Source organism: Cantharellus anzutake (genome assembly GCF_015039405.1).
Source record: "Cantharellus anzutake strain C23 chromosome Unknown EI90scaffold_2, whole genome shotgun sequence".
Classification (NCBI taxonomy): domain Eukaryota; kingdom Fungi; phylum Basidiomycota; class Agaricomycetes; order Cantharellales; family Hydnaceae; genus Cantharellus; species Cantharellus anzutake.
The window spans coordinates 913,221-933,789 of NW_024066952.1; the positions used below are offsets into that span (position 1 = coordinate 913,221).

Below are 20,569 nucleotides of genomic sequence, written 5' to 3' on the forward strand. Positions count from 1 at the left end.
GTAACCACATTTGGTGCGCGCATCTTGAAAAGTGTACAAAGAAGAACACTGCTACTCTCTGACAAATTGCCCCTAACATGCTGCTGTTTTTCACGTCGTGACACAATGCTGGTGAAATTTGTTCAGGGACAGTAAGCCCGTGCGACAAACATTCGGATGCTGATGATGGATAGGCTCGAGATGTGAGTTGAGGCTCGAGTGAGACATTCCCTCTCTACCACTTCTGAAACATATGTGGCACCCAGAACTGCAGTTTGCCGTGTTGCATAGATGCTGAAGAGAACATGAGATCGGGCATTAACGGAATGAAGAAATGGATTGGATGCAGGTGTTGATTCTCGTATGTGAGAACTCGAACGCCAGGTTAGGCACAGGGTGGGGACTACCCAACGAAATTCCCGCTACCCCTTCAGCAGGTATCGGCTACGATCCACGTCATCCACAGGCCGGGTCGTACCAACAACTGCATGACAGTGCCCAGTCCCATGGCATTCAAGGGCTAGATTGCGAGGACCTACCTGTCTTCGCCTGCCCAACCACTCTAGGCAGGATCCCAGCCTCTACTAAAGTAGACAACCACTCGTCCCTGGGCCTTTGTCTGATGGCGGTTGCACACCTTTCCATGTATGACGACAGCAACATTTTCCACCGGCACAGGATGTTGACAAACGTGATATCCACGCCGTGCTAGTGAAAGATCGATGTCGTTGTAACGTCTCGTAACCGAGGGAACTATCATACCCCCTGGTGTATATGACAGTGCCATATGATGCTCATAACCAGACTCCTACCCAGGTAATTCGGACAAGACCGACTTGGTAGGGGTGAGTTACTCAATGTTTGGCTGTCGCCTTCCCCACCATCGTACTGGGGCTGTTCAGTTCAGTGGTTTCTGGAAAGCGAAGAATTTTAGCAACTCGCTGCTATTACAGAGATATCAAACGTTCCTAGGCTTAGGTACTCGAACCGCTCATACTGTGCGGGGTGTTTACACGCTGCTGTACCAGGGTGTGAAAGATCTTTCCAATTATCGATTGCTCTGTTGCTGGTACAATCTCGGTTTACGTTGCTCATCACTGCTGGTTACAGAACCGTCGCCCAATCTCTCTTGAAACCTGCCGTTATTAAATGTTACATTGGCCGGTTACATTGCATTTGCAGAATTTCTTGTCATACCGACGTACGTACGCTGTGACCTGACTCCCGGAGTTGACTCTGCAGCGTCGTGTTGCCCTGTATATATCGCATTATCTTTCTAACATCTGTGCTGCCCTCCCTTTGGGTGCGCACGTATTACAGTCATTGCTTTGTTCCTGCACAGCCTAATCTCAATGTATGTTTGCAGTACCTCTCGTTGATAAGTGACCATCGCCTTCTAGGCTCCTGCAGCTTCCGCCTTTTACATAATCGGTCTCTTTCGTCCAACGATCGCATGTTTTGTTCCCGGAATCCAAAGCTCATCATTTATCAACAACGATGTACATGGCCCACAGACGTTGGTTGGATGCATGTTACGCCTGGGTTTTTTGCTACATTATTGACTATCAAAACTCTGCTGCCGCTTCACACGCTCTGTGCTTTTAACCCCCTCTTCAAACGCCTTTCCCCTCGCGCGTTGGAGTCATGTCTGTCCATCCCAAAGCTATTTACTCGCGCTTTCGACGTGCGAGAGAATCTGCTGCCAATGCGCAGTCCCATCGTGAAGCTGTGGCTGCTTTCACCCGAAGACGCCGACAAAGAATTTCTGCTGGAGAAAATCCTCCTATTGTTAATCAGCTTACCGTTCACTGACGACACTTCTCAGCTCTTTCCCTGGCGCCCCGGAGCTTTGTCTGATCATGTGGGTTGGTGTCGCCATAATGGTTCCGAGCTATTGCAACCCCTCCCTCCACTCCCTCCATCCCTCCGTTCTTTTGTTGCAAATCCTCCTTTGGATCTGGAAATTTCCCTGTGCGCTATGCTCGCTCTTGAGGAGCAATGCACCACACCAGTGACATGGGACGGGACGCCAGGAAAAGGTAGCTGGCAGAGGTCGAAGAGTTCGAAAGTCTCGCCAAGCTAGAAGGATATGACTGTGCGCCTCGGCCGCAGATTCTCTCACATGTCGCAATCAAGAGCGGACAGCTTGTGGATGACCACACATGGACCCAAACCACAAAAGAGTAACGCACTTGCCAGTGGTGAGGCTGCTTTAAAAACAGGTCTGGAGAACCTCAGAAGGCATGGACCAAAGTAGGAACAGTTAGATGGAAGAAGATGTGAAATTCGAACGGAAGGAAGCGACGATCCCTTCAGCGATTGTTGACCCAATTCGCCTCGAACTGCTATCAGTTTGCCCCTTATCTCGACACTTAGGGATTCGAACTGTATATTGAAGTGTGTGTTTATCCACCGCACACTTTGTTGGTCAAGTTTCGACATCGACTGATGGTGTTGGTCGTGAAAACAGCAATAAATGTCCGGCTTACAGTGTTAAGGTGAGTACTTCCATTTACTTCCAACTTTCACGACTAGGTCAATGCAGGACAAAACTCAACTTCAAAATCCCTCGCGCGGGTCCAAATGTTTATGTCAATGCTAAGGGAATGCGAGATTTCCTTCTACCAATGCAGATTGCTACACTCGAAAGCAACTCTGCACCTCCTCACGAGGACGACTGTTCGGAGGTGATTCTGGTTCTAATAAGAAACCTGCTTCCACTTCAAATAGTAGCAGCGACCACGACCCATGTCAGGGTGTCCCTCCAGTCGCAGATCCTTCTGAAGCAGAAGCGGTAGCGGTTAAAACAACAGGTGGTGAGACTGTGGTCAATGAAGGTCTTCTACGAATTGTCACCATAACCGATGCATTAATTCTATTCTGAATGAACCGCAGACGAACGCCACAAGTGGGATAGTTGATGCTCGTACTAGTCGCTCGCCTCCCCACGAGTCTGGGCCGTCATCGTCCGAGGCGTTGAGGAAACGTCCATGCAATGACTTGCGTGAATCATTTCAAAGAGACTGGAAGTTGGCATGAGTACAGAAGTAAAGAACTCCACGAAGAGGCTGGAATGCACTATGGCGCGTCTGTCGTGAGCACTACAGGACACAGAAATACCCGCAGCCATCCATACGCAGTAAAGTACTCGGTGACGCAAGCAATTTCCGCGGTCGTGACGTTTGGCTTGCATCACCAGCTGTGTCCAAGTTCCTATGTTACTACAAGGGGGGTTCGTGATGCACTCCTTAACGAGGATAAAGGTTAGGTCACAATCGTTGGATTAGGGCTGCTAAGCAGAGGAACTGGGAGATCATTCCGAGGAATACGAACTTATTGAAGAATCAAAAGAATATTGGCTCTCGGGAATTTTCACGGAAGCTCCTTATCGTTAAGTTTCGGAGTACTATGACGGAAGACGATCTACGAGGGTGGGCACGCATAAGGGATGCTGGCGTATTCCCAACATTTGAGAAGATCTTCCCGGCCACTTAACTGTGTTCTCCTCATGCAATCACGCGGATGGTGAGCCCCCTTAGCCTGGATAGAAACATAACGGGGGTTTGTTTAGTGGATCTCCTAAGCCGCGTTCCATCGATCATTACTTTGAACCATTGGCTCGCCGTTAATCCCCTCTCTACCTCATTTCCTTCGAGTGTCATCCGGAAACTTTATCAGAGATTGCTGGAAAATCAAAATGCCAAGGCAATTATGGGTTGGTGTCGGTCGATATCCCCTCGTGTTGTCTATGTCTTTTTCTCGTGTCCCTGAGTAGTACGAAGCCACTCATATGCGAGCACTGACTTGAAATTGAACGTATGAGGGGCGCGTTCCGATTCGCAAGTTGTTTCAACTCTATGGGACGCCGCAAAATCCCTCAGGAATATATCACTAGTCCTCCCACGGACCCTTGCAGTACCGTTTCTGGGATGGACTTGGGTGGAAGCTAAGCGCTTCACCCCTTAGCGCGCCACTCATCATAATAATTGCACGCGCGAGACCAGCAGCATTGATTCTACCCAGCTGACATTTTCCTCGCGGGAGGGAGAGGCGCGTGCAATTGGAACATCGCGTCCTGCCAGAGCGGCACGGAAATGGTTGAAATGTACCTCTTCGGGCATCGTCCGAGTCCGCCGGTTGGACTTACAGGAGTTTGATTATAAACGCATATAATCTGTATGACAGTACCTCACGCATGCGCTGACGTAGAGGAATGTCCAAACTGTGAGCGCGCGTGCGATATGTTTGAGTTGCACGCGCTCGGACTCCATCACATCCCACCCATAAACTTTAGAAAGTCCTGTGAACCTATTGTCTGAAAGCGTCTCAAGCATGCATCGTAAGGTCGGTTAGTGAATGCGCGGTTGAAGTGAGCGGGCCCCCATACAGTAACAGCCGCCGAAACAGGGCGACAGCGCATTAGTACATAGAACGAAATGTCCAGATTGAATTGGCGGTTGGTCGGCGCAGAACCACCACTTAAAGACTCAGACACGCGCGCGCTAGTAGTGCGAATCATAATTCGAGGGATGGGGGCCAGCACACCAGAAGCGACATGTTATCCAATAGGATTTCTATCCTGAGGCAAGAGAAGGCATCCGAGGGAAATGACAAAACCCATCGGCTGGCTCCAGAACAATTCACTGCTCATTACGTAGGCGGAAAGTGAACCTGTCAGAATATATGGCGTTCGGTTATCTCCGCAATAGCTGGACCTGTTGTTTGCTTTAGGGCTAGGATGCTAGTCAAATCATTCCCTCAAATACATAGCTCGCAAAATCCACACGGCTGTATGCTAGCACTGGCTGGCGCTGAGCGCTGTGGAAGGACCGCGGGGCTGTGTTGAATGAGAGTCGTTCGGCGGGTGGCCTTGCCACAAGTCACAGCCTGTGAGCTGACAGTCATTTGTCCGCTCGGTCAGAGTGTATTCCCCGCTACCTGGCGCATGAACACGAGGTGTCTTCAATCGAGATATAACTGCACTTGTATTTCCTGGAAGTTCTTGCTTGGTCCTACCCTTCGAAGTGTTACTGCTTGCCAGAGAAACCACCCTACTCCTCATCCCCTATCTCCAATCACATAGGTCCTCCTTGGTGTTTCGGGCCACATGCTCATGCCCATAAGGATCCCCTGAATCAAATCGGATTTCTGCCAGAAGCCATTGAGTCTCTCTTCCTGATACTCCAGATCATTCACCAGATTTCCGTGGGATCCGGCTTACTAGGCCATCATTGATGTCGGATAGCGTAGCACGCGTGAACACTCCGTGCTTCAGTTTGCCTAGGCCCGTCGGTTGAGCGGAATGCGTATTTCAGCAGAGGGGCCTCAGCGCGTGTCTCGTGCGCGCATTGTCATGCTACGCACACCGTCGTCATCTGCATGCCGCGTACCATTAGTTTTAGTCCTCGACTACTTGTTTTAGTACCTTGAATGGTGTGCTCAACGTACAAATACAGCTGCTTGTCCCACTGCAAGTCTCGTTTCTCTTGAGTTTCCCATTATGCCCACCAGCTCGAAATTACCTGGTTGCTACCCTTGCAGGGTGAACCGACGATGTGAGATATACTACCAACTGGTCACCCCAACACCCGAATCTAATCGTAGTCCTACGCAGTATGTCCAATGACTAAGCAAGACGGGGAGAGATGCAGTAGTTGCAGTGTCAGGGGCTGGCGATGCGAGGGATATGGCGTGGATGTTCCCGGGTGGACAAAGGCATGCTCCTGTGTTCGTATCTGGCCCAACCGCAGCTGCTCATTCGTTTTGTTTGGCACTAGAATGATGCGTTTATCTCGTGGGTCAAGGTGGAGCTGATGAATAAATCCGCCACGATGCCTGGGGCAAACGAGATGATTCCCGAGCCTGGGCGTAAGTTTTCCATTTGAGTGTCAACTTTCGCAATATTCTCAGCCGAATCGCAGCGGTGGCCGCAGCTACTCCTGTTGTGCCAGTGGGCCCTTCAGATCCTGGATCACAGGTATATGACTACCCTAATGGATCAGGGGAAAACCTTGGGGCACCAAGTGCTGACCCAATCCTGGCCTTTCCGAATCTGCAAGCTTATTCCCCACGGGCGGGAGATACAGTAGACGGCCAGACTTCATATGGCGTCCACTCGCGCTTCAACGGGATGTCGCTCCGCCAACAAGCCGTAGACCCTTCGAATCCCCACTACCAACAACGACCAACCCTGCCTATCACCTCACGCTTCACGATCTGATTCGTCAGGTCTTTGCCATCCTTTACCCTTCGCACCAGCTCACAACGGATCAAATCATATTGGCAATCCATGATCTTCAGCAAATGGGCCAAGACCACTGATTAAATCGATGTCAACCCTGACATTGGCTGTCCAGAACACTAATCGTTCTCTTGGGTGCTTCATTGCAAACTGGTTTTCATCTATTTATTTCGTTGAAGGGATGCGTCTGCTCGTCCATGGAGTTAGCATTAGAGTGGACAGCTCACATGATTGTCTTTAATTATTGTGCCGAAGCTTTTAGCTCTTACGCAAAATCCTTCATTAAATAAGCGACAACATTCATAGTTGTTGTGACAATTTCCGTGTCATTGCTGTGTTGTGGTCGTACGAATTTCCGAGCGATGAAGGCTGTAGAACTTTAGGACGAAGGACGCGAAAGTCATGTCCGTCACCCTGAAAGTATTCTAGGCCTCTCTGAGGTGCCGGAGAGATGCTTAATGTGCAATAGATGGCTTAATTATGCTTCAGTGGGAAGATTGTCACTCACTTTTTAGGAGCAAAGACGGAGACAACTACTAATATGGCTATGACGAGAAGACGAGCGCTGCATCCGTCGTATGGGAGACGGAAATTTTTGATCATGGCAGGCCGTTGGGCCTGGCGGTGTACACACACAAGGCACGCAAGCTGGCAGAGCATGGTTGGTTCTAACTGTAACCGTTGGGAGTCAACGATGACTACGAGAGGTCGCTTTCGCAATTTCATTTTTATTCTTCGCTAGCTGCCGACGTATTGGAGGGAAAAGATTCCTTTCCCGCATACTTTTGACACAGGGTACCAGTGTCAGGCTGGGGAATATAACGATTCTCTGAGGCGTTAACCAAGCATCCAAACACGAAGGGAATGGAAGACGATGTGCGCTCGTCATATATGCAAGGGGCCCTTGGGTCGCATCATCCTATAGCACAGTCCTGGAACATTGTGCCAGCGTACCCGTTCATCCACGTCACTTCCGCCTTTTTCCCAAAGAAACATTTTATTCATACCCGCTTTGTGCGCATGGTGAAATTGGGAGATGCTATCGACATGAACAGGGATGCTCCCGTATGTTATTTAACATCTCTGTCGGCGTGTGGAAGGAAACTCGGAGGGTTTAATCACTGAAAACCCGCTGTGGGACTTGTCTCAACCTGTGGATGGTCTCTGCGATCTCTTCCATTGTAGGTGGGCGCGAAGGACGAGTGAACCTAAAGCATTCACGGACCAGGCCACGAAGGATGAGACCCTCGACTTCATCTGGGTGAACAACCAATAGAGTTCCCTGGTCGTTGGCAACGACCGCCTGCTGACCATGGGAGGTTTGATTGGCGTATCACTCCGGGTCTAGGATGAACGTCTGATAAAGTCTGGTTGTATACGAGGCGATCCGTTCCTTCGTGGTGAGAGGCAGGCGTGCTATAATTGGCTGACAACCCATGATGCTGATGCCCGCCATTGTGCCCTCCATGGAGCTGAGAATCCTGTTTGGAGACGTCGATACCTGGGTACGAATGGATGTGAGTTGAGGAGCCAATACTTGGCCTCGGGAAACTGTCCATAGAAGGGGAAGTGGTCTGGGGTTCGGCCACAGCTGATATGTTTGGCAGCCCAGAGAGTTGAGCCCGAGCCGTGGATGGGTGATCGTCTCTTGAACCCCCCGAGGAATTTGGTGTTTCAAGGGCCCAGCCTCGCGGGGGCGCGATAGCCTGAGGATAATATAAATGGTGCCCCGGTGGACCAGCAGCGCCAAACCCTGCAAGTCCATGAACACCGGCTACTAGGGATAAACACTCAGGAAGAACCTTACCCTCAGTTACTGTCCTCTCATTAATCCCGACAGGTGCGGACATAAGGACAGGGGAATCAACAATTAAACCCTGGAAATTGTCCGTATAAGAAGTGACACTGTTGGCGTGGCGGATCTGCCTGACTGTCTTCGATATTCAAGTGCAACCATGTGGGTCGTATGATCATTTGGCACGGACCGGCAGGAGCCCTCAGGCGTATGGGAAATATAACGAAGTGAGAGGAGGTGTATTCTAACGGTGAAATAGGAGTATGTTGAGGCGAGCACGGAGGGCCGGAAGAAACAGCAACAGCGCTGGTGGCTGCAATTTGACGACATGAGATGCGAAAGTCGACATTAAAGGGAAGATTTATGCTCACCCCAACCCTCGTATCGATCCCAGGCGTTGATCTATGAGGGTAAGCACCAGTTACTGAGATGCTACCTGGATAAGGCATGACAGAACTACTACTTGACACTCCAGTATTGGGCCATGGGCCACCGTAGCATGACTGATGTCCCATGATTGGTTAGGGTGCCCAGGTGTGCTCAGAGCCCAAGCAGGTTGGGGGATGGTGAGGGAGGAAAAATGTGGCGAGGGAATAGGATGTATGATTCCGTGCGCATCTCGGGAAGAAAATTCACGCTCGGACGTTTCCATCCCACCAAACTTCGCAGGTATAAGTGGAGGGGCATTAGGAGCAGCGCTTATAACCTGAACGTTGTCCGCATTTGAAGCAGCGGGATTGGTTAAAGTTGGCTGGTTGAGAAACGTGGGATGACCCGTAAGTGGGTCTGCCGACAGTCAGGTGTGTCCATGGTCCAGCGATGTGAGAAAGGACTGTGTATGAAATACGAGTGTGGACCGGTTGAGGGCGACCTAACAGTGAAGCAGCTGGTGCTAAGATATCACGAATATTTATGTCCGAGGGGTAGAGACCTACGTTCGGTCGTCCTCTCACCGATTCGAGTTTGGGAGGGCACCGGGATATGCAGATCCATCGGCGTGTCCTCAGACCGGTTCACCGACCCTTGGTCTCTTACACGTGGACTGCTGGGATTGGTCATTAGAAACCAACGCAGTAGGTTCGGTTTATAGGGGCTGCGGTATTTGTAGCTGGCAGAGCAGAAAGCTCGTCCTGTGAAAGAGCAAGTAACACTCCACAAATGTTCAAGCGATGTCTTCATTTTCTTTTGCAGAGACACGCAAGTGGTGCGCGCAGCGCATTAAACGCGGGGGGCGTTGCGCGTAAGGCAATTAATGCAGGCGAGCATGCGCGGGGTTGATTTATTTCCCTTTTGGGGGCCAGGCTCGCGCTGTAAGCCCAGGCGCAATCGGAAGTTGCAGCCATGATCCGTTTCAATAATTCACGCCCACCAAGTAACCCCGGTATGTTGTTTCCAACAATAATAACTGGAAGAGCCAAACGACTGAATGCTTCCTGCTATTGAATTGGCACAATGATTAGGAATCGACAGTGAGTTTGATGACTGTCACTGTAGGGTCAAGGTGCGTACATCTGGGCTACCACCAGTTGGTTGAGGAAGGTAGGCGTATGCTGGGATACAAGGAAGGTTATATATGCGATAACTGCCATTCATGCGCCAGATTGGCGGGGAATTCACTGGCCTGCAGTAGACAGAGGGGGCCCGCCGAATAGTTCCAATGACCACAGCGCGGCGGGAAGGCTGTTTCCCAGCGCTGAGTGCACCAAGCGCAAGACCTGTGCTCAGGCGTCTATCGTATTGAAATTCCCGGGCCACTCTGGAGGCGAATTTGATTTTGCTCTATTGGGGCAGAGTCAGCTGTTTCGTTGTCCTGCTTTCATTCCAATTATGGTCTCAGGATCTCAGCTGTCACAGGCAGGAGAGCAGCATAAATTGAAATGCTCTAAGGGCTGACAGCCGATGCTCAACTCACCTTACACCGGAGAGCCAATCTCGTTAGTCCGTAGACTGTTTACCATTGGTAACTTGGGTCAAAACGCCGTGCTAATTGCATAGGCTTCACATTATTGACTGAGATTCTGGCTATTGGTTGCCCGCGCGTCGCGCCACCCCAGCTCCCTTTTGGTCACCCCAGGCCCCAAGCGATTAAGAATTCGCTAGCTTGTACTTACGCCGTCTCATCGATGATATTCCATAGGTCCAGATAACGTTCCATCGGCTATGTGCGCGGCTTTCCTCCGGCGGCGCCTACTCCACGCCGCCGCAACCGCCGGTCATGCCTATTTGGGCTTCCCTTTGATACGCGCTCAAAACGGAGCGATTTTCATTGTTCACATTCCCCTCAGACGAAGGAAGGAAGACGCGTTGCATGACACGCGCACGCACTGGAAATTGGACCGCGCACACTCGCAGGGCAGGCACGTTTGAGCCAGCGCACGCGGGGGTTGGACCACAACGTGCATTCATCCTTTACTGTGCGCTCAGCCGGTAAGGCAATCAGCTACTAAGACAATGCGATGAATTTCGAACAATAGAGTGCGACAGAAGAGGATCAAATTCCGTCGAAAGACTCTTCTGAAGGATCATACGATCCTCTGTTCAACGGGCTGCTTATCAAGTTTCAAGGGCCATAGCACAAACTCGTCGGCACGTTCAAATTCTTCAACGGCACGACAAGCCAGGACGAACTTTCTGAGATTACATCGTTGCATTAGCAGTAGGGCTCCTGATAAGTCGGATTCGGATCGGATTGACGTTGGATTTTCTTAGATCTTGAGAGGGTGTGGGCTTGACTGGGGGCATTGGCATGGTCACAGCCGAGTCCGCATTCTCTCAAAACCTGCCAATCTTGGAGCAAATCCAATGCCAATGCAATCCGAATCCGACTCATCAGGAGCCCTAATTAGCAGAATCCGTCGTTTGATGCGTTATGGATAACGAGTCTATGTCCCCGTTTCTGCGCATAGCGGATGAACAGATTTGATTTGTACCGAAACGACTGACCGCTTGCTCCGCATCAAACTACATGTCCAAATGCATGAAATTCCATCATGAAAGCAGCCTGAGATGCGGCTTCTCAGCGTAGGGTACCTTAGGTTGCATTTCCAAAGAATCCGCACACGCAATGCATTGCGTTTGCTCGCCGGATTGAATTCTGGAAGCCACAGAGTTGCATAGCGGATATTGAACCATGCAAAGTTGGTATTATTTTTGGTGCAAGCACACATGAATAGAGCTTGTAGTGGTGACATGGGGCGTCGTTTTTGGTCGTTTAGAACTTCTCCGGGACTTTCCGCGCGACAAGTTTGGCCCGTGGACTGGGGTAGGATTCACAACTGGCGGGCTTGAGCTTGCCATGAGCCTTATGTCGTTTCTCGATTCGGTGGCTTTCCTCACTCGCAATGGGCGCACCAAATTTCCTTCCTCGGATAGCTCACAACGAATCTACTGGCCTCTGTGCATGCTTTCTGCTGGAAGCTCAACTTCGAATGTTTGTACGCTATGCTACGTCTTGCTACGTAGAACGCTATGTCCCGCATCTTTCCATGGTTCCTATTTGTCTTCATGGCCACAGAACTACCATAACCCGGGATTGGGAAGTATGTGTCGAACCGCACCTAGTTGAGACAACCTTTATACTGTGGTTGTCCATCCACATGCTCTGCCAGCCTGTCCACTAGTTTACATGAATGGCCAGGGCCCGGTAATCCCACTTCATCCCTTCGGATCGCCCCACCAGCTCACTGGCATCTAGTTCTCCCATCTGCAGAACGCGCCTCAGTCTCCATCACAGGCAGTCCTGTCACTAGCCTCGCTTCGCACACATATCCAGTGAAAATTATTATTTCAAGCGTCCATAGGTACATCGCATTTAAAACTAAGGACAATGAAATGACAAGGGGTAATCAAGAAAGACGGGCATGAGATCGGATTTCCAGCCGCCGAAGGGGAAGCATGCACTGGGCGGTAGGTTTGATGGCTCCCATTAGTCGTCTTGGCCTATTTGTGGAAGAAGGCGAATCGCGAATGCGACCTGCTCCTTTGTGGGCTGAAGCGAGGGATGAAGAATGGCAAGGGCTTGGCGTACCAGGCGGCGAAGGACGGGATTTTCGGTATCAGGCCGTGGTCCTTGTTGGTCTTTGGAGACCGTCTCGCTGGCTCTAGCCCGTCCGGGCATGGGCGCGGGCTGGTTCATAGGCTCTACCCTGACCTGTTGGAGGAATTTATTCTAGTCCCAAACCAAATAAATCGGCTGCATTGATTAATCAGATGTGAACATGGGTGCATACCTCGGACCCTTTGGCTCCATCTCCCTTACACTGGATGCATCCCACGCGACAACTGCCACACACAGCTCCGTTGGTCTCAGTCATTGGACGTGCTATATATATATAAGTACTATTAGGGGATCGGATTCGGCGCGATGCTGGCAGTCAATCTCACATCGTCGGCCCACCCTACACGGGGAGCACCACAGCACTTCGGAGATAGGTGGCATGAGAGCACTATTCGGGTTCAAATGCCAGATAAGTCTTGAGGATGGGAGGTAGTTCCGACTCGCAGAAACGGCGCTATTTGTACCTGCTGTACACATCAAGGCTCATCGTCGCACAAGACGCGAGGCACTAGGTGATTTGAAGGTCTATTCTCAAAAACCTCAATGGCATGCGGGCACAAGGGACGCGCGGGGGTGTGGTATGACACGCCAACTGGTGAAGCGTTCTCGTTGCTCCTGTATGGGCGCAGCGATATCAAAGCGATATAGCCCCGCGTTCACAGCGGCACCGCTATGCACATCCCAATGTGGTTCTTTGCCCATGTCTGCTCACATACTAAATTGGTTTCGATGACGAGGCTGTGGTTTCCCCATTAAGCGCTGACGGAATCTGGATATCCATCCATTATGCCTGACCTTCTTCCGGCGGCGGCTGTGCCAGTACCACGACTCCCCGCCCGCCCCGCGCGCTTACCGCCCATTCCCGACCCGCGCTCCAGAGGATTTCAGACGAGATTTACACATTCGGCTTCAGCTTGTGAGCAGCCTGCAGTAACGTGTGTCAATCATTTGAGCCTGTAGTGCAATTCGTCATGGGGATTCCCTTTCGGCAGTGGCGCGTAGGTATGCGATATGTGTCGCATTGTGCACTCCCATGGCGTTATTGCGAGCTCAGTTTACGGCTCGCTCAGAGAGTGGATTGGGATGGAATTGGCAAGTCCCCAGTCCGGGCGGCTACACCCTCAAGAGGCAAAGTGATGGTTTCAGTCTCAACATCCAAAAACTCTTAAAAGGGGTTTCTCATCTCGGTAGGCTGTTCTCTCTCCGGCAGGCGCTGCGAGAGTGCTCTCGCACACCGCGATCACGTTCTACCAGTCCGGATCTTTATAATGCCAACACCTGCCCTAACATTACGTGGCCTGTCCAAGCTGCGGAGTCTTCGCACTCCTGGGAGCTGTCGTGTTGCATGTTAGCAAGGACAACAACCTGTATCTGTTCTATCTAATATTACGAAGTCATCGAGGCTGGAGTCCTGCCTATGTATGTGATTCATTTTAAACTCCGTATCCGTGCCTATTGGCATATGACAGAGTGTACAACGAGTTACACTGCACGAAATAAATCTTGCGATTGTACCTCCCGTTTTGCCAGCTCTCCGGCCGCCATCCGCCGGTGTCCCATTTCTTGCAATGGGTCAGGGTTCCTAATTCACTTTCATCCGTGTCACGCCACATGGATATATCCGCCCCCTCGATTCTCTACACATCAGAGGCGGTATTTGAATGTCGATAGCACTCCGAAGTTACAGCGAAGTGCAAAAAAATCTGCCGGTTTCGATTTTGACGGAAGCGATCTGCGGTGGAGTCACCCGCTACCAAAATCAGGATTTGAATGGAAACCCCAATGGCACCGTAGAACTCCCCCTGAATGTGGTGCTTAAGCGCCCAAACTCATTGCCCTTGCATCAACAAACCGTTAACTCTGTCTAGCTAACACGGGAAAACATCTTGAGCGCAGCGCAAAAGACATCTTGACCCAACAAGAGATTGCTGAGGCCTCGGGAGTGTCCGAACGTACTGTTCGGAAGTTGCTCGCTGCTCCGTCGTCCAGTATAGGCGTGCGGCTGATTTGGTGCCTAGTCCCCCTCACCTGTTCTTCCGCACCATTTCCTTGTGTATTATTAGCTGATTTCTTACCTCGTAAGTGGTCCTTGGGCCTCGTATCCATCAATAATGCTGGCAATGCGATTATGAGGGTCAATACAACACCAAATGTTTCTGGGAATCGTAACTCTGTCCGAGTCCAAACTAGATCCAGAGGCCAGCAGCTGAGCGTGATGAACAGCTCCGAGCAGATTCCAGGAGGCATATGGGGGTGACTTACAATGCCAATCAACTCGTTTTTGTGGATGAGACAGGGTCAACCGTCATGCATCGTCGCGTACATATGGCTGGGCCCCTTATGGAGATAGGGCTCACCGACGTGATTTCTTTGTCCATGGCACTAAGTTTGTACTGAGCATCTAATTGGTAACCATGATATTCAATTTTTACTCTTCAAACTGTTGCTGCCCTTGCCGTGATTGCCGAGGGTGAAGACCCGGCGCTTGAGCTGTTGATCCAAATAAGGAAATCCCTGCCGTGAGCCACGATCTTGCCAACTTTTTTGGGTAGAGGATTCACCTGCCCCACTTACCCGTTCGAATCGAAACCGGCAGATTTTTTTGCACTTCGCTGTAGTGTACCTGAAGCTGATGATGAGAATGGCAAAGTGCGAAAAGGACAAAGGACACGTACACGCGCCCTGTGCCCTAAAGAAGAAACAATATGAACAGGGTGGGAAAGTTGAATGTGAGGGTAATTCAGGGCGTAGCCATTCGCACTCTCCGCCCAGTCCCAAGGGCGTATTGAAAGCTTTGCTCAGCTTGTCAGCGTCTGCACAGCATGAGTGGCCACGATGAGCTCTCGAGCCACTGGAGAACGTTCGGTGCAAGATATGGACGATCCACTATCCAGAAGGTCATCCTATTCGCAGTTGTTGCATATTGCCTCCTACTTTTTACAGGAGTGCGTCATGCTTCGAGCTCGTATAAACGTACAGCAACCACTGATGTCATCAACTCATTGACTAGTATTTTTCCCATGTTCTGCCAGGTGTCAGCGATGACGCTCAGTCTCCGCTATCCGACACAGGACAAACTTCGCGAGAAATTAGCAGGATGAAACCCAAGGTCACGTCTGGACGCGTTCTAGTCACTGGAGGCGGAGGGACCATTGGTGCGTCTCGTTAGTACAACATGGGTGACCGAGTGTTAATATTTCAATTTGACGTAAACCAGGAAAACATGTTGTACGACGGCTCCTAGCTGCCAGGACGCCTGTTACGATTCTCGATAGGATCTTCTATGAGGACGAGTTAGAACTCTCTACATTATCCCCTTCAGCCCCTTCTTTGCTTCAAGTCAACATCGGTGATATACGTAATACCTCAGCGCTCTCGTCGGCCTTCACAAATGATATCTCAGGTGTTATTCACCTGGCAGCAGTCTCCCGGGCGGATTGGTGCACTGAGAGCCAGAAGGATTGTTCTGACATTAATGAGCGCGGCACGCAAATGGTTCTTGACGCGCTGATTCAGCTTAATACTCGCGATCAGGGGAGGCGATGGTTTATCTTCGCAAGCTCATTCGATGTGTACCATTACCTGAGTGATCAGCCGATGGATGAGCGCACAATGACTGCACCCGTTAATGCTTATGGCCAAACGAAGCTCGCAGCTGAGAAACTTATGATCCAGCGTCTCATGGGAGGGACAACCCTGGCTGGACGTATCCATGCGGCTGCTTTGAGACTTTCAACAGTCTATGGTGGCGCGTATGATCACCTCGACAGATTAATTCCTTCTATTGTGACTCAGGCCATCTCCAATCAAGTCGTTCAGATGTTTAGCGGAAACCAACAGGTCAGTGGCGCGTCATCCTTAGGCCTACGCATACTGATTTCGCCTCCACTTCAGCTTGATCTGCTCCACATTGATGACTGTGTGGACGCCCTCCTCCTCACAATTGAATATCTTTCCAGGTCACTCAATAAAAAATCCTGGTTTCCGACCCGCACCTCTTTCGAGATTTTCAATATCGCCTCGGGTCGTTTGGTCTCCGTCGACAGGCTCGTTGACTCCCTCGTTGCTCTTACCCATTCCAAATCCCCGATCCGTCGCATTCCCCGGAACGAAACTGCTCTTGTCCCCTATAAGGGAGCAATCGAGAAGGCCCGGAGAATCCTTGGATTCCACCCCTTAGTTAACATCGACACAGGATTGTTACGACTCGTAAAGGCTTACCTGACCCGTATAGAATACTTTTTGCGTAAACGCATGGAAGGCACGTGTGGCGAAGCATCGCCTTCAATCGCTATCAATGCCGATCTTGAGAAATTGCACGATTGTCATATTCATATCGAGGTTAACATCCAGGGGGAATTTCAATCCTTGATGCCTCCGCCTCGGGACGACGAGCGGGGGTGGTCCACTGACACAATATTACCTCCCCCGTCAGCGCGGATCTATAAAGCTGGAGGATGGACAAAGGAGAGACAAATTTACAGCATTCAATCGCCATACGATGGGTGGTGGTTCGGTGTGACGCGTCCTGATCCAGGACCGGTTCAGCTTCCTAGGATAACGAAAGAACAGATTGATAGCATTCTTCCTCAGCCGGTTGTGGATTGGAGAATAGAGGTCAACCCGGATGACGACGTCACCCTTCGATTTGTCGTCCCAGATACGGATCTATATCTGATGAGTCCAACGGTTGTTGGAGGGAACTTTTCCATCGTATCTAAGAAGACTCGGGATGAGTGGCCATTTAGGATTTCGCCCATATGTTGTGAGGGTCCTGCACCATGGCCTTTCCTTCGTGATGACCGTGAGCCTTCTTCTCTTCGGCTTAATGCCGCCACCTCGGGCTTGTTCTGATATCGGGTGTTTCGAAATTAGCGTTGGATTATTCCGTTGAGTTTCAGAGATCATCTTTAGAGCGACCATTCTCTGCTTCTCCATCGAGGGCTATTTGCAATCGCTTGGAACGAGCCTCAGACAAGGTGAAACGTGAATTGGAGACTTTGTCAACTGAGAAGTTGAAGGAATCCAAAGGTACTGGAATGAGCAGGTTGCCTGTTGAGTGGGTGGACGCAGATTTACCTGCCTGTTTAAATGTCTGTGATCACCCGACCATTTGTGTGGATACTGGAGATTGTCAGTGTGTCCTGTCGAGTTGTCTTGCCAGGGAACGACGTCTTGTGCCAGCTGTCTCTGACCCAGCTTCCATCTCGTTCCCTCTCTCTGGGCCGGGAGAAACCACTCTGGGTGATATGGTCAAACGCTCACGGTGGCAGAACGTCCTTCGACCTCTGGCTGCCAGTTTTGTTGCCGCCAACATCCCCTTCCCTCGTGTCCACGCCGCGTCTCTCCCCGAAGTGGACCGTATATTCAACGAAGAACACCAGATTCATAAAATTCAGAATGCTCACTGTTTCTCTGCGGATTCACAACTCGAACGGGCTGTCAGGCTGATTGGAATTGGAGCAGGAGATGATGCCGAGATGACTTATGTTCCTAATTATCAGACACGGAACGATGAAATTTTGAGGAGGTATGACCACGCACTGAACACTGTGGAAGGATTCGATGCGTCGAGGGTTATTGTTGTTTTGACGCATGATTGGGGAGTATGCATGCATTTCGAGTGGTACGTTGAAGCTCCTTCGTCTTTGGTCTGTGCCCCCACCTGATATTCATGTCTTCGTGTCTTAACGGGATTGCTTGTTTGGGGGAAACAACAGGGCAGTCTGGAAAATGCGAGAAAATATCCCGAATATCAAACCGATTTTCAGGCCAGCGACCCTTTGGAGCGTTATGGCAGATTTAAACACTGCGTGTTATTGGCCGCAGCAGTATATCGTGTATGTTTTGCCTGAAAACGACTTGTATTCATGGGACCACTGATCAGGTACCCTACTTCCCTTAGCATACCACCCCGAAGTTGCAGCACTCCGAAACTTCTCAGGAACTTTTTAGACATTGCCAATGTCCGTCCCGCTCGTGATCGTCGGGTTCTTGTGACGTTCTCCGGCAGTCTTTGGGGAACAGGTTTCGTAAATCGTGTAAGGTTGGAGTGCAGGCGCGAGGGATGGAGGTCGGGAGAGACGGAGAAAAGGCTGCACCCTAATGGTCCAAAATTGAGAAGTATTTTTGGGAACACGGGGTCTTATGATTATATGGGCATTCTTAACGATACGATCTTCTGTCCACAGCCTGCGGGGACTACTGGTGAGCCTCCTTGCGATCACGACCCCCCTTACTTTTGTTTCTGAAAGATTGATACACTAACCTAATATTGGTCAGGCTGGGCTACACGCTTGGTAGACAGCATATACGCAGGGTGTATACCGATTCTTGTGGGCCACAAGTCGCACTATCCTTTCTTCGACATGATTGATTGGGGGAAGATCTCTGTACGGATCGACGCCTCTGAACTAGATCGACTTGAGGATATCCTTCTATCTCGATACACTTTGGAAGACATCGAACGCCTTCAGGTGAACGTCATGCTCGTCCGTGATGCGTTCGTTTATCCGCTGGATGACGTGAGTGATGACGTGGTGAAGGAGATGATGATTAAAAACCGAGGGCCGCTTTGGTTCGCCCTTCATTCGACGCGGATGAGAATGCTGACGCTGTTTCCGACCGAGACATAGAAATTGGCCACGGGAGCTATGTGGAGCTCTGGTCGAAGTCCGTTTTTTTCACTGACATCGACATTTGTTCTCTGGATCTGAGGGGATATTCCTTAGGAAATGACACGGTAGTAACGTCCCTGTATTAAGCCTTGGTTGTTACCCTGGATGATTAGGTCATTGATTGGAGATAATATGGTGCCTGTATATCCTATGGAAAGATGTACACTATGTCATATATAATAAAGCCCAGAGTCCATTTATCTGGAGGGAAGTTGTCTCCCAAAGCATCCTAAGGTGTCACCCGAGGCCTTGTCTACTGTGAATGACTGGGTGCGAAGGGCAGAAGATGCCCACGCTGAGGACGATGCGGCGAATCCCTTATGCAGGCAGGGGTTCGAGCCTTCATGACTATACTCATCTCTGCCTCCTCTTCATTCGGTTCAATTCATCAACACAGCATCAAGCTGCAGTGCGCGCGGCGACATGCGTTGTTCCTGTGACTGATATTTGAATTGAAGTTTAGGGCGCGCCCAGAGGTTACTGATATACGGATAATTCAGGGAGCATGCATGCCCAATTACGGGTACATGGAGAGCAGCCAGTCCACGCTTTAAGGGACTGGCGAACTCAGCAATGCAGCGGGTTAAGATACGCGGAGGACCCACCACAGAAAGCGGGCTACCGATCGGTCGCGAAGCTCGTGGGGGCGCCGGCCATATCCGGTGGAGTCGCCCGCGAGGCACTTGCACCGCAGACTGTGATTACTGTAACACCTCAAATGCTCTTCGTTCATAGCGGATCCCCTGTTAGCATAGCCAAGGCATAGAAGGGAATGTATCCTGCATTGGTAGAGCCCGGATCGCAAGTGCTTGTTACATTATGGAAGCGATGCCCTACCAATAGAGCAGGCTACTGCGAGGGCGCGAGGCGTCAAATATTACTGCCGCTGGGTGATTCAAAAACGCGCATGCTGGAGTGCTGCACTCACGCGCGTTGACATGACACCCACGATCTCATTGTACATTCCGCCACAGAAATTCCGCACTCAGTGACTTTGGCTATGGATAAGAGCTAGCTTCATGCCAACATCTATCAAATCAGCAATGAAACCTGGATGCCTCCCTTGCCGGATAAGGAAAAAAAGTCAGGATTTGGTTGAGCAACCTCGAGCTCCTTGCTAACTAAGTTCGCCTAGAGTGTCCAATGACGGAAAAAGACTCTGGTAGCTGCAGCACTTGCTTGCGTCTGGGATTTCGCTGCGAAGGTTACGGCACCAGACTTCCTGGCTGGGCTAAGGTGCTCTATTATGCACTTAAACACCACGTGTTTTGACTGTTGAAATCACAGAATGAGCAATGCGTTGGGCTTTACAAGAGCCGCCTACTGAACGAAAGGCTTTCTCGGTGTTCCGCTGGCGAACGTAATAAGAAATGGTTGACGGATTGTGAGTCTGCCCTTCGGTCAATGATCCACATTTAGTTTTTAACGCCCATCGCATGGCCCACCAGTGCCATCAGCTATTCAGGAGCCAGAAGCCGCTCCATCTTTCCGAGACCCAATATCCCTTCAGAGATTCGTACCTCAGGATTTGGGTGTTGAGGGCTGCTCGAGTTCTTTAGAGGCGCGTCAGTCTACTTAACGCTCACGCCCTCTCTTACGCTTCAATTCTTCATCAGGGTGTTCTGTTTGAAAGCACCTCGCTTACACCACCCTTTCGGAACATAGCTCCTTGTTCTATTGAACCCCCTAAAGAATCAGCCACCTCTGATTCCTTACCCGACCCCCATGACCTCCTACCCAGCAATAACCTCGATTACCAAAGGTCCTGGGATTCTGTGAACCCATGCCAATATACCTGCAATGAGGACACCATGCCCATA

At 50.5% G+C, this 20,569-nt stretch overlaps 5 protein-coding genes across 5 annotated transcripts; 3 read left to right on the forward strand and 2 right to left on the reverse strand.

The window, feature by feature from the left end:
* Window positions 1–6,241: 6,241 nt before the first annotated feature.
* EI90DRAFT_3030531 (uncharacterized protein) lies at window positions 6,242–6,609 on the forward strand. The gene is made up of 2 exons (XM_039058226.1): window positions 6,242–6,405; window positions 6,434–6,609. Exons 1-2 carry the CDS (start codon window positions 6,309–6,311, stop codon window positions 6,508–6,510), a joined length of 174 nt encoding a protein of 57 aa, XP_038923320.1. The 5' UTR covers window positions 6,242–6,308; the 3' UTR covers window positions 6,511–6,609.
* A 657-nt stretch (window positions 6,610–7,266) lies between these two features.
* Window positions 7,267–9,451, reverse strand: EI90DRAFT_3030534 (uncharacterized protein). The gene is given in 9 exon segments (XM_039058227.1): window positions 7,267–7,526; window positions 7,558–7,973; window positions 8,028–8,125; window positions 8,152–8,216; window positions 8,240–8,451; window positions 8,520–8,766; window positions 8,790–8,886; window positions 8,920–9,074; window positions 9,086–9,451. The coding sequence occupies 8 exon segments, from the start codon at window positions 9,072–9,074 to the stop codon at window positions 7,335–7,337; spliced, it is 1,482 nt and encodes a 493-aa protein (XP_038923321.1). The 5' UTR covers window positions 9,086–9,451; the 3' UTR covers window positions 7,267–7,334.
* A 2,332-nt stretch (window positions 9,452–11,783) lies between these two features.
* Window positions 11,784–12,310, reverse strand: EI90DRAFT_3030538 (uncharacterized protein). The gene is made up of 2 exons (XM_039058228.1): window positions 12,245–12,310; window positions 11,784–12,183 (listed from the first exon to the last, which is right to left on the reverse strand). The coding sequence occupies exon 2, from the start codon at window positions 12,148–12,150 to the stop codon at window positions 11,941–11,943; it is 210 nt and encodes a 69-aa protein (XP_038923322.1). The 5' UTR covers window positions 12,151–12,183; window positions 12,245–12,310; the 3' UTR covers window positions 11,784–11,940.
* Window positions 12,311–15,169: 2,859 nt separating this feature from the next.
* On the forward strand, window positions 15,170–18,762 carry EI90DRAFT_3030555 (uncharacterized protein; the record flags this gene model as incomplete). The annotated part of the gene is made up of 7 exons (XM_039058229.1): window positions 15,170–15,227; window positions 15,290–15,912; window positions 15,967–16,876; window positions 16,948–17,698; window positions 17,793–17,912; window positions 17,978–18,279; window positions 18,355–18,762. The coding sequence occupies 7 exons, from the start codon at window positions 15,170–15,172 to the stop codon at window positions 18,705–18,707; spliced, it is 3,117 nt and encodes a 1,038-aa protein (XP_038923323.1). The 3' UTR covers window positions 18,708–18,762.
* An 803-nt stretch (window positions 18,763–19,565) lies between these two features.
* On the forward strand, window positions 19,566–20,195 carry EI90DRAFT_3030561 (uncharacterized protein). The gene is made up of 2 exons (XM_039058230.1): window positions 19,566–19,832; window positions 19,885–20,195. The coding sequence occupies exons 1-2, from the start codon at window positions 19,769–19,771 to the stop codon at window positions 20,019–20,021; spliced, it is 201 nt and encodes a 66-aa protein (XP_038923324.1). The 5' UTR covers window positions 19,566–19,768; the 3' UTR covers window positions 20,022–20,195.
* The last annotated feature ends 374 nt before the right edge of the window (window positions 20,196–20,569 follow it).

What these genes read in the sequence shown, in the direction of transcription:
- EI90DRAFT_3030561 (XM_039058230.1), top strand. Translation starts at nt 19,769, where the DNA reads ATGCCAACATCTATCAAATCAGCAATGAAACCTGGATGCCTCCCTTGC. An exon ending in TTGCCGGATAAGGAAAAAAA is followed by an intron (nt 19,833 to 19,884) that starts GTCAGGATTTGG and finishes AAGTTCGCCTAG; the next exon opens with AGTGTCCAATGACGGAAAAA.
- EI90DRAFT_3030534 (XM_039058227.1), bottom strand. Translation starts at nt 9,074, where the DNA reads ATGACCAATCCCAGCAGTCCACGTGTAAGAGACCAAGGGTCGGTGAAC. An exon ending in TGAGAGGACAGTAACTGAGG is followed by an intron (nt 7,974 to 8,027) that starts GTAAGGTTCTTC and finishes ATGGACTTGCAG; the next exon opens with GGTTTGGCGCTGCTGGTCCA. An exon ending in ACGTTCATCCTAGACCCGGA is followed by an intron (nt 7,527 to 7,557) that starts GTGATACGCCAA and finishes TCCCATGGTCAG; the next exon opens with CAGGCGGTCGTTGCCAACGA.
- EI90DRAFT_3030538 (XM_039058228.1), bottom strand. Translation starts at nt 12,150, where the DNA reads ATGAACCAGCCCGCGCCCATGCCCGGACGGGCTAGAGCCAGCGAGACG.
- EI90DRAFT_3030531 (XM_039058226.1), top strand. Translation starts at nt 6,309, where the DNA reads ATGTCAACCCTGACATTGGCTGTCCAGAACACTAATCGTTCTCTTGGG. An exon ending in TTATTTCGTTGAAGGGATGC is followed by an intron (nt 6,406 to 6,433) that starts GTCTGCTCGTCC and finishes AGTTAGCATTAG; the next exon opens with AGTGGACAGCTCACATGATT.